General features: G+C 38.9%; 1 protein-coding gene across 1 annotated transcript in view; it reads right to left on the bottom strand.

The window, feature by feature from the left end:
• TMEM184C (transmembrane protein 184C) overlaps positions 1 to 15460 on the bottom strand; it is a 48784-nt gene that overhangs the window by 11631 nt on the left and 21693 nt on the right. The window contains exons 7-9 of the mRNA XM_089670480.1: positions 14875 to 14987; positions 7892 to 7991; positions 3965 to 4136 (exon numbers count right to left, since the gene is read on the bottom strand). Of these exons, the coding sequence (XP_089526606.1) occupies positions 3965 to 4136; positions 7892 to 7991; positions 14875 to 14987 (385 nt within the window). The remainder of the gene's footprint in view (positions 1 to 3964; positions 4137 to 7891; positions 7992 to 14874; positions 14988 to 15460) is intronic.

Consider the following 15460-nt stretch of genomic DNA (forward strand, 5'->3'; position numbering starts at 1 on the left):
TGAAGCTTCCCTGTACCTGCAGAAGCAAAACAGCCCCAAAGCATGATTGACCCTCCACCATGCTTCACAGTAGGCAAGGTGTTCTTTTCATCATAGGCCTTGTTCTTCCTCCTCCAAACATAGCGTTGATCCATGGGCCCAAACAGTTCTAATTTTGTTTCATCAGTCCACAGAACACTATCCCACAACTTTTGTGGTTTGTCCACATGGCTTTTGGCATACTGCAGTCGACTCTTCTTATTCTTTGGAGACAGCAAGGGGGTACGCCTGGGAGTTCTGGCACGGAGGCCTTCATTACGCAGTGTGCGTCTTATTGTCTGGGCTGAAACTTCTGTACCCACATCTGACAAATCTTTTCTCAGTTCCTCAGCAGTCACACGGGGACTTCTCTCCACTCTACGCTTCAGGTAGCGCACAGCAGTCGAAGTCAGCATCTTCTTTCTGCCACGACCAGGTAGCGTTTCAACAGTGCCCTTTGCCTTGAATTTGCGAATGATGCTTCCTAAGGTGTCTCTTGGTATGTTTAACATCTTTGCAATCTTCTTATAGCCATTGCCCTTCCTGTGAAGAGAAATCACCTCTTCTCTTGTCTTCCTGGACCATTCTCTTGCCTTCACCATGTTTGTAACCACACCAGTAAATGTCTAGAAGGAGCTGAGTATCACAGTCATTTTAAAGCTGCCTAATTGGTGCTTATTATGCTTGATTGCTGCTCGGTGACATCCACAGGTGTTTTCAATACCTGATGGAAAGCACCTGTATGAACCTCTGTTCTTCAGAGTGGTAGTCTTTAAGGGGTTGAATAATTGTGGCAATGAAGAAACCACATAAGAACCATTTACTACTGTATTACATAAACAATTGATGTCATTTTAGTTGCATTTGGGTAGTTACAACGTCCTTGTAGGATTTGATTCTGAATACAATTCCAAATGTACACTATAGTCCCTAAACCCCTTTACAGCATTGGGGGTTGAATAATTTTGGCCACAACTGTATATCAGCTAAATATGGATCTTGAAATAAGTGCAAATGATACATTGTACTGATTCAGCTTAGTTATAAGCCTTATGATTGAGCTGCATCAGTGAAAAGCACCAAATTGTTTGTTCATGCATTTTTCTACAGTTTAAATGAATAAAGAAGCTCTGGAGAAACACATGAAGTCTTTGTCAGTTTTATCAGATCACATATGAACTGTTGTTCCTCGATTTCCAATGCATACATCCTCTACAGTTGCAAGAAAAAGTATGTGAACCCCTTGAGATTACGTGGCGTTTTGCATGAATTGGACATAAAATGTGCTCTGAACGTCATCTAAGTCACAACAATAGAAGAACACAGTCTGCTGAACATAATACTACACAAACATTACATGTTGCCATGGTTTAATTGCACATAACATGTAAACATTTACAGTGCAGGGAGGAAAAAGTATGTGAACCTTTGGACTTAATAACTGGTTGACCCTCCTTTGGCAGCAATAACCTCAATCAAACATTTCCTGTAGTTGCAGATCAGACCTGCACAACGATCTGGAGTCATTTTGGACCACTCCTCTTCACAAAACGGTTTCAGTGTAGCAATATTCTTGGGATTTCTGGTGTGAATCGCTCTCTTAGGGTCATGCCACAGCATTTCAATCGGGTTGAGGTCAGGACTCTGACTGGGCCACTCCAGAAGGCGTATTCTGTGCTGTTGAAGCCATTGTTTTGTTGAATTACTTGTATGCTTTGGGTCATTGTCCTGTTGCATCCCCCATCCTCTGCAGAGCTTCAGTTGGCGGACAGATGGTCGTACGTTTTCCTGCAAAATGTCTTGATAAACTCTGGAATTCATTTTCCCATCAATGACAACAATCCGTCCAGGCCCTGAGGCAGCAAAGCAGCCCCAAACCATGATGCTCCCTCCGCCATGTTTTACAGTGGGGATGAGGTTTTGATGTTGGTGTGCTGTGCCTTTTTTTCTCCACACATAGTGTTGTGTGTTCTTCCCAAACAACTCAATCTTGGTTTCATCTGTCCACAGTATATTTTGCCGGTAGTGCTGTGGAACATCCAGGTGCTCTTTTGCAAACTTCAAACGTGCTGCAATATTCTTTTTGGACAGCAATGGCTTCCTCCGTGGTGTCCTCCCATGTACTCCTTTCTTGTTTAATGTTTTCCTTATTGTAGATGTGTCAACAAAAATGTTAGCATGTGCCAGAGATTTCTGTAGGTCTTTAGCTGACACTCTGGGATTCTTCTTTACCTCATGCAGCATTCTGCGCTGTGCTCTTGCAGTCATTTTTACAGGACGACCACGCCTAGGGAGAGTAGCAACAGTGCTAAACTTTCTCCATTTGTAGACAGTCTGTCTTACCGTGGACACATGAACATCAAGGCTTTTGGAGATACTTTTGTAACCCTTTCCAGCTTCATGCAAGTCAACAATTCTTGATCGTAGGTCTTCTGAGAGCTCTTTTCTGTGAGGCATGGTTCACATCAGACAGTGCTTCTTGAAACCAGTAAACCCAAAACAAGTGTGTGTTTTTTTAAGGGCAGGACAGCTGCCAGCAACACATCCAATATCATCACACTGATTGGAGTCAAGGTTGGCTCACTCCTGGCTCCAATTAGCTATGGGAGAAGTCATTAAGCTAGGGCCTCACATACTTTTTCCTCCCTGCATTGTGAATGTTTACATGTTATGTGCAATTAAACCATGGCAACATCTAATGTTTGTGTAGTATTATGTTCAGCAGACTGTGTTCTTCTATTGTTGTGACTTAGATGACATTCAGAGCACATTTTATGCCCAATTCATGCAAAACTCCACGTAATCCCAAGGGGTTCACATACTTTTCTTGCAACTGTACATGTGGTGGTGCAGCTTTCTACATCAGCCACAACACAACTTACTGAAATGTGAAGAAGGTTTTGGACCTAAAGTCTGTACAAATCCTGCACAAGAATGAACTGATGATATTGATGATATATTTGTGCGGAGAAGTCCCTCTCCTCTAAGACAGCCTGAGACTGAAGCTGTGTCATGGCTCTAACATCAATTAGGTACTGTAATCCATCATTCATATATTGAAAGTCTGGGCTGGAAGAATCATATACTTCTCCACAAAACATTATTAATTTAAATACTACATGTTGCTTGCCAATAATTAAAAAGTGATTCTCCCTAGAAAACATTATTTTTCTAACTACCACAACATGCCGATAGTGGCAGCATAGAATCTATTGTTTTCAATTGCTCAGGAATTGTCCAATAACCAGGCAGTGAAGTAAATGGATTAGTAAGGCAAACAACTGTGCAGTACAACCTAGCAGGAAACAGAGAGAACATTATAATCAGCAAATAATGCTGCCCCCATGTACATGAAAAATTACAAACTATACATAGAAAAAAATACATCAATGCACACTGATAACATTTACAGGATCAAGTGCAGGTGAACACTGGAACAGGAAGGGAAGAAAAGACTCCCCAAAAGAATTCTTTAAGAATCATAATCTACAATATTGCATTTGGATTAATGTTTGCACAGATATTATTCAGTATATTAATTAAATTTTTCAAATTAAAATGTGGACAAGACCAGTGTTCTGCAGCAGCGTAGCACCGTTTTTAAAAGAAAATTTAATTTATGTGAATAAGGGGTATGTTTAATAAAAAGTGAATTTAACATTAACCAAACATTTGCTGCATTTGTATCTTCCTGATGTGTTGTGTATGTGTATTAACCTGAAGTAAATGTCAAAATCATAAATATGCCCCTTAGCTTCAACCCTTTCCACTGTCATCTGTACAGAAAGTGTGGAGAAAAATATAAATAAAGGCATGTGGGGGAAAAAAAAAGGATTTACACCCATCCTATTTGTTTGCAATATTTATATTTGCAATATTTGTCCTTGTATAATGAAGTGCCAACACAATTTTCCCATGATGTATAAAATAGCAGCAATTCCCTTACCAACATTGCGTACTTGCTCAGATATGTCTGCCCGTATATCCGATATATCCCACATGGCAAGAAATGAGTCAAAACATGAGCCTTCCTCTGCCTCCTGTACGTATGGTTTGTATGAAAAGCTGAAGTGATGGGCTATGGCAGCCAAGAACATTTCAACACAAATAATAAAATCCTGAAACAAAGAAGAAGCCATAAAAGGTGATTTGTCCTCACTAAAATCCCTATACATGTGTGTTTTCCCAAATTACAGGTTCAAGTCTTAATCAGGTTATAGGGAATTTCCAGGCATAGTGGGAGATTAACAAATAATTCCAGTTTGTGATCCACAGCAAGATATACAAAGTGATGTTGAACCATACCAAGCATGAAAACTAAAGCTTTAATTAGTAAGTTTACTTTATTTAATGTAGTCTTAAATTTTTTTTTTTTTTTACAATTTTTTAAAGCCAAAATTTAACCTTGACTGTGCTCACCCTGAATTGTGGGGAGGCAGGGTGTAGGATCACGTGTGCCATACCTAGAAGGTACCAGGAATTTCTTTGGACTATAATGATAGATGGAGATGCTGTAAAAGACTGGGAAAGAGAGTACTGAATGCTTATGGAGTTTCCTATGCAGTGCAACTTCTAACGGCTAGTGAGGCTGCCACCCATTTTTTGCAATTGGAAGGACCTTGGTGACGAACTTTTAGGTAGTATCAAAGTTTTACCTGCCAGAACTGGCTGTGACAGTAGGTTTTGAGAGGCTGTTGTATGTTTTGACACCTCTAGTTGCCTGCATTTTATATGGGTTTTTTCCCAAGGTGAAGTCTCCTTAAAGTGGAAGTAACTGCAACCAGGTAGCTCTTCACTGCAGAAGATACATACAATGTGTCTTCTAAAGTAAGACAAAAACGTACCTGCCTGTTTTGTATTCAAATACACTGTATCTAAGCACGGGAGTCATGTCATCCCTGCTGACTAATCAAGAGGCCAGACACCTGGTACCTAAAGGAAGATGTCAGCAGTCTGTGAGAGATCTAACGGTCCCATTACAGGAACAAAGATTAGTATACTACAGACTTTAGTTCTTCTTTAAGAATTATTCCATGCTCTCCTTTATTCTCCACTCTGAGAACAGAGAACAAAAAAAGTCCGACATTCTCTACCTGTAATCTGCTGTTTGTTCAGTTTCTCAGCATTATGTAATCATTTATCCTACCACCTTTTTCAAACACGGTTAGTCTCCCTGTGCCTTTTTGTCCATGTCCAGTTTGTTCTGTTAAAATGTGAAGCCCCTATGCTGACCAAAAATGGCTGGTGGAACACCACAAACCTGACTGTCATTTCTAGCACAGCACAGTGAACCATAACAAGCCGAGATAAATAAAAAGAAAAAAAAAAAAAATATATATTTTTTTTTTTCTATCTTGGGGCAACACAACCAAAATAAATATTAAATAATCTTATACATATTATATCATCAACATGTGATCAATAAAAAGTGTCCATTAAATTATAACTCACCCACCACTGTATCGTGCACCTAGTCTTTCTTTAGTTTCTTAAGAAAAAAAACATCCCTTATGATAAATGCATTCACCTGGTGCTTCAGTTATGTGCTCACCATCTCCTACTGACCTTAATATTAAACCAAGGTCAAACATGCACTTGTTGTGTAGAGAAAAACACTGGGTGATCTATTAGCGGCAACCTTATTTATTTCTATATAAGTTAGTTGATTAACTACAGATTGTTTTCCCTGGTGTTATACACAGGATATATTTATATGAACATGCACATACAGTGAGGAAAGTATTTTTTTGATCCCCTGCAAATTTTGTAAATTTGTCCATTTACAAAGAAATGAAGGGCATATAATTTTTATCATAGGTGCATTTTAAAATGATAGAGACAGAACATAAACCACAAATCCAGGAAAAAAAAAAAAAATCACGATACAAATGTTATAAATTCAGTTGCAGTTCAGCGAGTAAAATAAGTATTGAATCCCCTACCAATCAACAATAATTCTGGCTCCCGCAAACTGGCTATGTGCTCATGTGGTACACAGATTAGTCCTGTCAATTTAAGAAGGTGCTCCTAACGACAATTTATTATGTGTATAAAAGACACATGTCCATAGAATCTCTTCCTTCCATTCAAACCTCACCACCATGGGCAAGACCAAAGAGCTGTCAAAGGACATAAGGGACAAAACTGTAGACCTGCACAAGGCTGGAATGGGCTATAAGACCATCAGCAAGAAGCTTGGTGAGAAGGAGACAACTGTTGGAACGATTATTCACAATTGGAAGAAATACAAAATAACATGGATCTCCATGCACGATTTTGCCTCATGGTTAAGGATGATCATGAGAAAAGTGAGGGATCAGTCCAGAACTACATGGGAGGAGCTTGTGAATGATCTAAAGGCAGTTTGGACCACAGTCACCAAACAAACCATTGGTAACACAATACATTACTATGGATTGAAGTCCTGCAGCACCCACAAGGTCCCCCTCCTCAAGAAGGCACATGTACAGGCCCATCTGAAGTTTGCCAATGAACATCTAAATGATTCAGAGAAGGATTGGGAGAAAGTGCTGAGGTCAGATGAGACCAAAATTGAGCTCCATGGCATTAACTCGACTCACCATGTTTGGAGGAAGGAAAAGGCTGACCAAGACCCTTAGAACACCAGCCCTACAGTCAAGCACGGAGGTGGAAACATTATGCTTTCGGGCTGTTTCTCTGCTAAAAGGTACATGGTCAACTTTCCTACATTGAGGGGCTAATGGACAGGGCCATGTATTGTAAAATCTTGGATCAGAACCTTCTTCCCTTAACCAGAACACTGAAGATGGGTCGTGGATGGGTCTTCCAGCATGACAATGACCCAAAACAAACCACCAAGGCAACAAAAGGAGTGGCTCAAGAAGAAGCACACTAATATCATGGAATGGCCTAGCCAGTCTCCAGACTATAATCCTATAGAAAATTTATGGAGGGAGCTGAAACTTCGAGTTGCCAAGCGACAGCCAAAAAACCCTAAGGATTTAGTAGAAGATATGTAAAGAGGAGTGGACCAAAATCCCTCCTGAGATGTGTGCAAACCTGGTAACCAACTACAAGAAACGTCTTACCTCCTGCTTGCTAACAAGGGTTTCTCCACCAAGCACTAAGTCATGTTTTGCTTGGGTATCCATTACTTATTTTACTCACTGAACTGCAACTGAATTTATAACATTTGTATCATGTGCTTTTTCTGGATTTGCAGTTAATATTCTGTCTCTATCATTTAAAATACACCTACGATAAAAATTATAAACCCTTACATTCTTCGTAAGTGGGCAAACTTACAAAATCTGCAGGGGATCAAATAAATATTATCCCCACTGTATGTACACATGTAAGCTATACAAGCAGCATGTAGTAGAAATCAATCTGGCATTATTACACAACAAGGCTCCGATCAGGTGTGACTGATGGCTACAAAATACAACTGGATGCTACTTGTGTAGCATACTTCATAGGGAGCAATTTGTTCTGTTTAACAATCATTTAGGCTAAGGGATGTTTTTTGAGTTGCAGAGGTGAATTTTATAGCAAATAAAAAATTTGAAAAAAAAATGTGCGTAACAGTCAAAAAATATGTAAAAGCTGCAGAAAATAACAGCAGAAGGTGCCAAAAGCCACAAGTGAGTAATGAGGCCCTAGCTAAAAATGACTGCATTAGATGATGGTTGTACCTTGTGTAATGACCTAGTCACCTAAAGACTTGTTTTTCACCCAAACAATAATTAAATTTTTATATAGTATAGCCATAACAAATGACTAGAACCACAGCATCAAGCATCCATCTGATCTGATAGAACAATGAGGATTTGGTAAAATCCAACCCTTGGTTTTCAACCCAAAGAATGCACTGACAAAACCAGAGATGTACCTGCAGTCCTGTTGCCACGTCCTTGACAGACTTCCAATCCCATGTATGTTTATCAGAAATAATACCAACTTTAACCATGAGTGCAATCAATACTGCTTGCCTGATAAAAAAAAAATAAACAACGTATCACTTTATATGATGCAACAAATAGTATACACGACATACTGGCTCAGGTTTATTTTTTTAGAATTATTAACAGGTTATAAAACGTACAAATGTTAAACCTACTCTACAATAATTTTTTCACATAATTGTGGTAAAGGCTGGGAGACACTTGTCCACTTTGAAAAGAGGCTTGTAGACATCTAGTGATAATTCAACACTACACCTTCTCATCTTGACCACCTTGCTCAGGTTATTATACATTTAAAAGCCCTGTAATATGCCTGCTGCAAAGATAACAGCTCTGTGTTTACACAACAGGAAAGGTGTCATACAGTAGGGAAAATTATTATTTGCCCACTTACAAAGAAATGGTCTATAATTTTTATCATAGGTGTATTTTAAATGATAGAGACAGAGTATCAACCAAAAATCCAGAAACAACATCATACAAATGTTATAAATTGAGTTGTAGTTCAGTGAGTAAAATAAGTATTTTATCCCCAAGAAAAACATGACTTAGTACTTGGTGGAGAAACCCTTGTTGGCAAGCACAGAGGTAAGATGTTTCTTGTAGTTGGTTACCAGGTTTGCACACATCTCAGAAGGGATTTTGGTCCACTCTTCTTTACAGATCTTCTCCAAGTCCATAAGGTTTCTTGACTGTCGCTTGACAACCCGGAGTTTCAGCTCCCCCCATAAATTTTCTATAGGATAAAGGCTAGGGCACTCCATTACCTTAATATGCTTCTTCTTGAGTCAATCCTTTGTTGCTTTGGTGGTATGTTTTGGGTCACTGTCATGCTGGAAGACCCAGCTACAACCCATCTTCAGTGTTCTGGCTGACAGAAGACGGTTCTCATCCAAGATTTTACAATACATGGCCCCGTCCATTGCCCCCTCAATGCGGCAAAGTGGGCCTATACCTTTAGCAGAGAAACAGCCCGAAAGCATAATGTTTCCACCTCCGTGCTTGACTGTACGGCTGGTGTTCTTAGGATCATAGTCAGCATTTTTCCGCCTTCAAACATGGTGAGTTGAGTTAATGCCAAAGAGCTCAATTTTGATGTCATCTCCTCTGAATCATTTAGATGTTCACTGGCAAACTTCAGATGGGCCTGTACATGTGCTTTCTTGGGGAGGGGACCTTGTGGGCGCTGCAGTATTTCAATCCATGGCAGTCTATTGTGTTACCAATGGTTTGTTTGGTGACGATGGTCCCAACTGCCTTGAGATTATTCACAAGCTCCTGCCATATAGGTCTGAGCCGATCCCTCACTTTTCTCATGATCAGCTTTAACCCATGAGGTGAAATCTTACATGGAGCTTCAGACTGAGGGCGATTGATGGTATTTTGTATTTCTTCCGTTTGTGAATAATCGCTCAGTTGTCTCCTTTTCACCAAGTTTTTTGCTTATGGTTTTGTAGCCCACTCCAGCCTTGTGCAGGTTTACAATCTTGTACTGATGTCCTTTGACAGCTCTTTGGTCTTGCTCATGTTGGTGAGGTTTGAATGGAAGAAAGAGATTCTGTGTACAGGCGTCTTTTATACACATAAGTTGTCGTTCGGAGCATCTTCTTAAATTGACAGGACTAATTTGTGTACCACATGAGCACATAGCCAGTCTATGGGAGACAGAATTATTGTTGGTTGGTAGGGATCAAATACTTATTTTACTCACTGAACTGCAACTCAATTTACAACATTTGTATCATGTGTTTTGTCTGGATTTTGGGTTAATATTCCATCTCTAGCATTTAAAATACACCTATGATAAAAATTATAGACCCTTCATTTATTTGTAAGTGAGCAAACTTACAAAATCTGCAGGGGATCAAATAATTATTTTGCCACTGAATGCTGAGGCAATAGGTCATGTGATCTTGGGTATTTGGTCATATAGAACAAAGATTGAAAGGGTTTAAAATTTTGAGTTCAACTTTATATTTACACAAATATATGTTAAAAGAATAGAATTTGTATTAAAGTGCAAATAAAATAATCCACATGCAGACAAAAATGCAAATACACTTGTGTTATACCACCAAATGTCACTTGTATAGCAGAGAACTGCCTAATTTCTGGTGTTCACAATGAATATTCCTTAGGCATATTAAAGGCAATGTGGTCATATTTACACAAGTGTCAGTTTTTAATTTTCTAATTGTACAGGGCCAGAAATATCTTTATTACAGGAAGGGAAGAGTGCTATGCCTAACACTTAACCTGGATCAGACAACTACTTAATTGGCATACATTTAAGAACAAAATAAAACTTGTGGCTCCATTCACACAAATAATTCGACTTGCGACATAAAGTCGCATGACAAGTTAAAACTTATTTCAATGGCAACTCTTTCCAATCTATGCAACTAAAGTTGCAACTTCTTTAAAGAAGGTTCCTGCACTACTTTGATGTGACTTTTTTACGACTTGAATGCTATAGAGTGTAATAAGTTGCATTAAAGTTGCACTGGAAATCGCACAACTTTAGGGTAGCACTAGTGTGAACTGAGCCTTCTGTAGCTTTACAAGTCTTAATCAATAAATTCCTGACAAATGACAACATACAGTTAAGTCCATATATATTTGGACAAAGGCACAATTTTTATACTTTTGGCTCTGTATGCCACCAGAATAAATTAAAACAAAACAATTCAAATGAATTTGAAGTGCAAACTTTCAGCTTTAATTCAAGGGGTTGAACATAAATATCAAGTACAAATTTCAGGAACTGCAACCATTTTTATACACAATCCCTCCATTTTCAGGGGCTCAAATGTAATTGGACAAATGAATATAATCATAAATAAAATGTTCATTTTTAATATTTTGTTGAGAATCCTTTACTGGCAATGACTGCCTGAAGTCTGGAACCCTTGGACATTACTAAAGAATGGGTTTACTCCTTTCTGATGCTTTGCCAGGCTCTAACTGCAACTGTCTTCAGTTGTTCTTTGTTTGTGGGTCTTTTTGCCTTTAGTTTTGCCTTTAGCAAGTGAAATGCATGCTCAATTGGGTTGAGATCAGGTGATTGACTCGGCCATTGCAGAATATTCCACTTCTTTTCCTTCAAAAGCTCCTGGGTTTCTTTTGCAGTGTGTTTTGGATCATTGTCCATTTGTACTGTAATTGCCGTCCAATCAACTTTGCTGCCTTTGGCTGAATCTGGGCTGACAGTATATCTCTAAACACTGCAGAATTAATCCGGCTGCTTCTGTCTTCCATCACATCATCAATAAACATCAATGACCCAGTGCCACTGGAAGCCATGCATGCCCATGGCATCACACTGCCTCCACCATGTTTTACAGATGATGTTGTGTGCTGTGGATCATGGGCTGCTCCAAGCCTTAATCTTAGTTTCTTCCGTCCAAAGAATGCTTTTCCAGAACTGGTCTGGCTTTTTTAGATGTTTTTTGGCAAATTCTAATCTGGATTTTCTATTCTTCAGGCTTATGAATGGTTTGCGCCTTGTGGTGAACCCTCTGTATTTGCTCTCGTGAAGTCTTCTCTTGATTGTAGACTTTGACAATTAAATGCCCACCTCCTGGAGAGTGCCCTTCACTTGTCTGAATGTTGTGAATGGGTTTTTCTTTACCATAGAGAGGATCCTGCGATCATTCACCACGTTTGTCTTCCATGGACCTCCATGCCTTTTTATGTTGCGGTGTTCACCAGTGCGTTCTTTTCTCAGAATGTACCAAACTGTTGATTTGGCCACTCCTAATGTTGCTGCTATCGCTCTGATGGATTTGTTTAATTTTTGAAGCCTTACAATGGCTTGTTTCACTTGCATGGACAGCTCCTTTGAACGCATGATGTAGGTTCACAGCAATAGATCCCAAATACAAACACCACACTTAGAATCAACTCCAGACCTTTTACCTGTTTAATCGATGAAGAAATAACGGAGTAGCCCACACATGGCCATGAAACAGCTTTGGATTCAATTGTCCAATTACTTTTGGTCCCTTCAAAAAGGGGGGATGGCTACTCTTAAGAGCTGTAATTCCTAAACCCTTCCTCCAATTTGGATGTACATACCCTCAAATTAAACCTGAGAGTGTGCACTTTCAGCCCATATCCATATATAACTATAGCTTGAATATATTTTGGTAAATACCTGAAAAAATCTAAAATTGTGCCTGTGTCCAAATATATATGGACCTAACTGTATAGCAGTATAATTTGTTTTCATTAAAAATCTGACCTTGAGCACCACGCACGCAATGTTGCCTAGTCTGAGACAATCTGTTTAAGGTAGGCAGGAGGAAGTATTCATTTCGTTTCCCCCCCACTGATAAGACTGGACCTTTTTAGCTAGTCTCAAGGTGAAAGCTTGCAGCAGGGGTCAATTGTCTCAGCCATGTGTGAACACAGCCAAGAACTGCATGACAGTTACATGACAGTTGGGTTGTTTTATTATAGGCAAACAGGCTATTCACTTTGCAAAAGAATTTTCCCTAGAACTTAGTGAATATAGTAACATTTCTCCTTGCAAATAATACCCAATCATGTGCAAAAAAAATAAAAAAAAAACCTCCAGCAATTTGGCTTGTACATGATTGGATGATGGAAAGCAGCATAGCTTCGCCTCATTCAGTAGGCATTCGTTTTCTCTGTCCTCCCAACCCCCTTATTTTTAGCTGGTAATCCAGCCAGTAAATATAGATATTGTTTAATTCCTTTAACAGACCAAGCTGTCCAGCAAAAATGGTAGTTTTAAATGACATACCATTTAACAGTGACAGGATTAATTAATTTATGTAAAACTTTCATCCCAAAAGGAAAAAAACTGTTGCTGTAACTGCTCTAAAAAATGTCAGTATTCACTTTTTGTCAAGTCTGTCAAGTCCATCTAAATCTGCATCTAGCACTACCCTCTCCACAGGCTGAAAATGCTGCTGTATGAAAGTTGTCTCTGTTGCCCCATCATGCAGAGTGGAGACACCCTAGGGCTGAAAGTGTGTTACAGGCTGGATCACTGGGTAAAAATAAAGGAAAAAAAGGTTAAGAAAAGAAAATGAGTGCAGCCACTACATTTGAGGATTGATAAGCTGCAGTATATCACATTTTTGTTTTTGGGTTTGATAGCACTTTAAATATGTATCTAAAAGATACCCATTTCCATAGTCACTAGTATCTAAATGGGGTAGAAGAATCAGGCAATACAGGCAAACAGAAAGTATGAAGCAGTGTATGTTCCCTCATGGACAGTAATAGCATCTTTATGAAATCAATAAAGACATTTTAGCTAATGAAAAGACAACAACTTTAACCAACATGGATGTTGGTGTCGCATTTACAACAGTTATAGCCCAACAGGAGCACCAGGGGCATGCGCTTCTACTGCCAGCACTAGAGTGCATTGCAGATTAAGAGTTAGGAATTCAATAAAGCTAAGGGTCAGGATGCTATATTTCTTTCAGGATCAACAAGTATTTTTTGTACTTGCATAATACTTAGCTTACAAAAAAAAAAACACCTAACAGAGCCACCACACTTAAGAAACGGTAAGATGCAGTATATATTACATTTTAACCTCTTGCCGTCCGCCTGCTGTTTATAAACGGCAGGGCAGTGGCAGTACAGGAGCACCCGCCTTTTCTAGCTGTGCGCGCTCCCTGGGACACAGTGAAACACCGATTGTCGGACGGGACCTCTGTACGAGGTACCGATCATGTGATCACTGATTGGCGAATCAGTGATCACATGTAAAGTAGTAAGCAAGATGTCACTTGTGACATCATTGCTTACTGCGTGTGAAATCTGTGAATGATCACAGAGGTCACATGGTACAAGGCTAGTCACAACAGCCTTGTACCATGTGACAAGCTGTGACCAATCACAGCTCACTCAGTATTTCTCAATGACTGCAAGAATGCAGACAGAGAGAAAGAGAAATGATTTTACATCCTCTATGGGTGTAAAAGCAATCCGTGTAAAAAAAAAAATCTTCATCACCCCCCCCCCCCCCCAAGTAGTACAGTGCCACCATGGTGACACTGTACTGCTAGGGTGACAGTATATAAAAAAATAAAAAAAAATAAAAAATAATATAAAAAAAATAAAATAAAAATGTAAAAAAAAATGTTTAAAAATTATAATTTTTGGTTATAAACTAATTTGGATTTTTTTTTTACTAAAAAAATAACGGAATAAATTTTGGCCAAGATTTATGATGAAATATTATTTATTAGCAAAATTTTATAAAAAAAAACAACACTATTTTTCTAAATTTTTGGACTTTTTCATTTACATAGTAAAAAAAATAAAAATCCCAGTGGTGAATAAATACCACCAAAATAAAGCTTTATCTGTCTCAAAAAAATGGTAAAAAATTCATATGGGTACAGTATGACCGCACAATTGTCATTCAAAGTGTGATAGCGCTGAAAGCTGAAAATTGCCCTGGACAGGAAGGGGGTAAAAGTGTCCGGACAGGAAGTGGTTAAAGGATAAGTTCACCTTTGGAACATGTTCCACCCATTTTTAGGCTGGATGTTCCAGCATCTGCAGCCTCCTCCTAACCCCAAAAATCTCTCCACCCTGGGACAGCGGGCAAGGGATCCTCTCCTCGTACCCACGGTCAACTGGCCACTGTCGGTGAACTTGGCCTTTAATTCTAGGGTTAAAATACACTTCAACTGCTTTGTGGTACATGGCTGAAAAAAGTCTAGAAAACATTGACTTGAGCATTTCAAAAGGCAGATTTGTAGTATGAAACTAAACATAAAGCAGAAAGGAAAGAAAATTATGGGTTTTTTGCATATTTTTATATGTTAATCTTCTATTTCCTAGCAGGACATGTTGTCAGGAAATTATGGGAAGTCTGTTTTACTAGTTAGTACCAGACAAATCCACCTAAGGGACTCACCAGAATGACACAAACACGACCAGTTTTACACACAGAAATTTGCCCACTGGCTGGATTGGGTTCAGCTCTTCTTTCAGTACTATATAGAACAGGACAAGACAATACATAGCAAACTGGAAAAGAAATTTAACAAAAATTAACACAAAAATGCAATAGAAAATCAGGATATAAAGCTACAGATACAGCATTCCTATACAGTGAGGAACAGAAGTATTTGAACACCCTGCGACTTTGCAAGTTCTCCCACTTAGAAATCATGGAGGGGTCTGAAATTTACATTGTAAAGTGCATTCCCACTCTGAGAGACAGAATTAAAAAAAAAAAAAAAAAATCAGGAAATCACATTGTATGATTTTTAAAGAATTTATTTCTCTTGCACTGCTGAACATAAGTATTGAACACCTGAGAAAATCAGTGTTAATATTTGGTACAGAAGCCTTTGCTTGCAATTACAGAGGTCAAACGTTTCCTGTAGTTCTTGACCAGGTTTGCATACACTGCAACAGGGATTTTGGCCCACTCCTCCACACAGATCTCCTCTAGATCTGTCAGGTTTTGGGGCTGTCGCAGAGCAACACAGAGTTTC

The sequence above is a fragment of the Staurois parvus genome, unplaced genomic scaffold (assembly GCF_062004578.1).
Source record: "Staurois parvus isolate SC_StPar_1 unplaced genomic scaffold, SC_StPar_1.0 ptg000090l, whole genome shotgun sequence".
Classification (NCBI taxonomy): Eukaryota; Metazoa; Chordata; class Amphibia; order Anura; family Ranidae; genus Staurois; species Staurois parvus.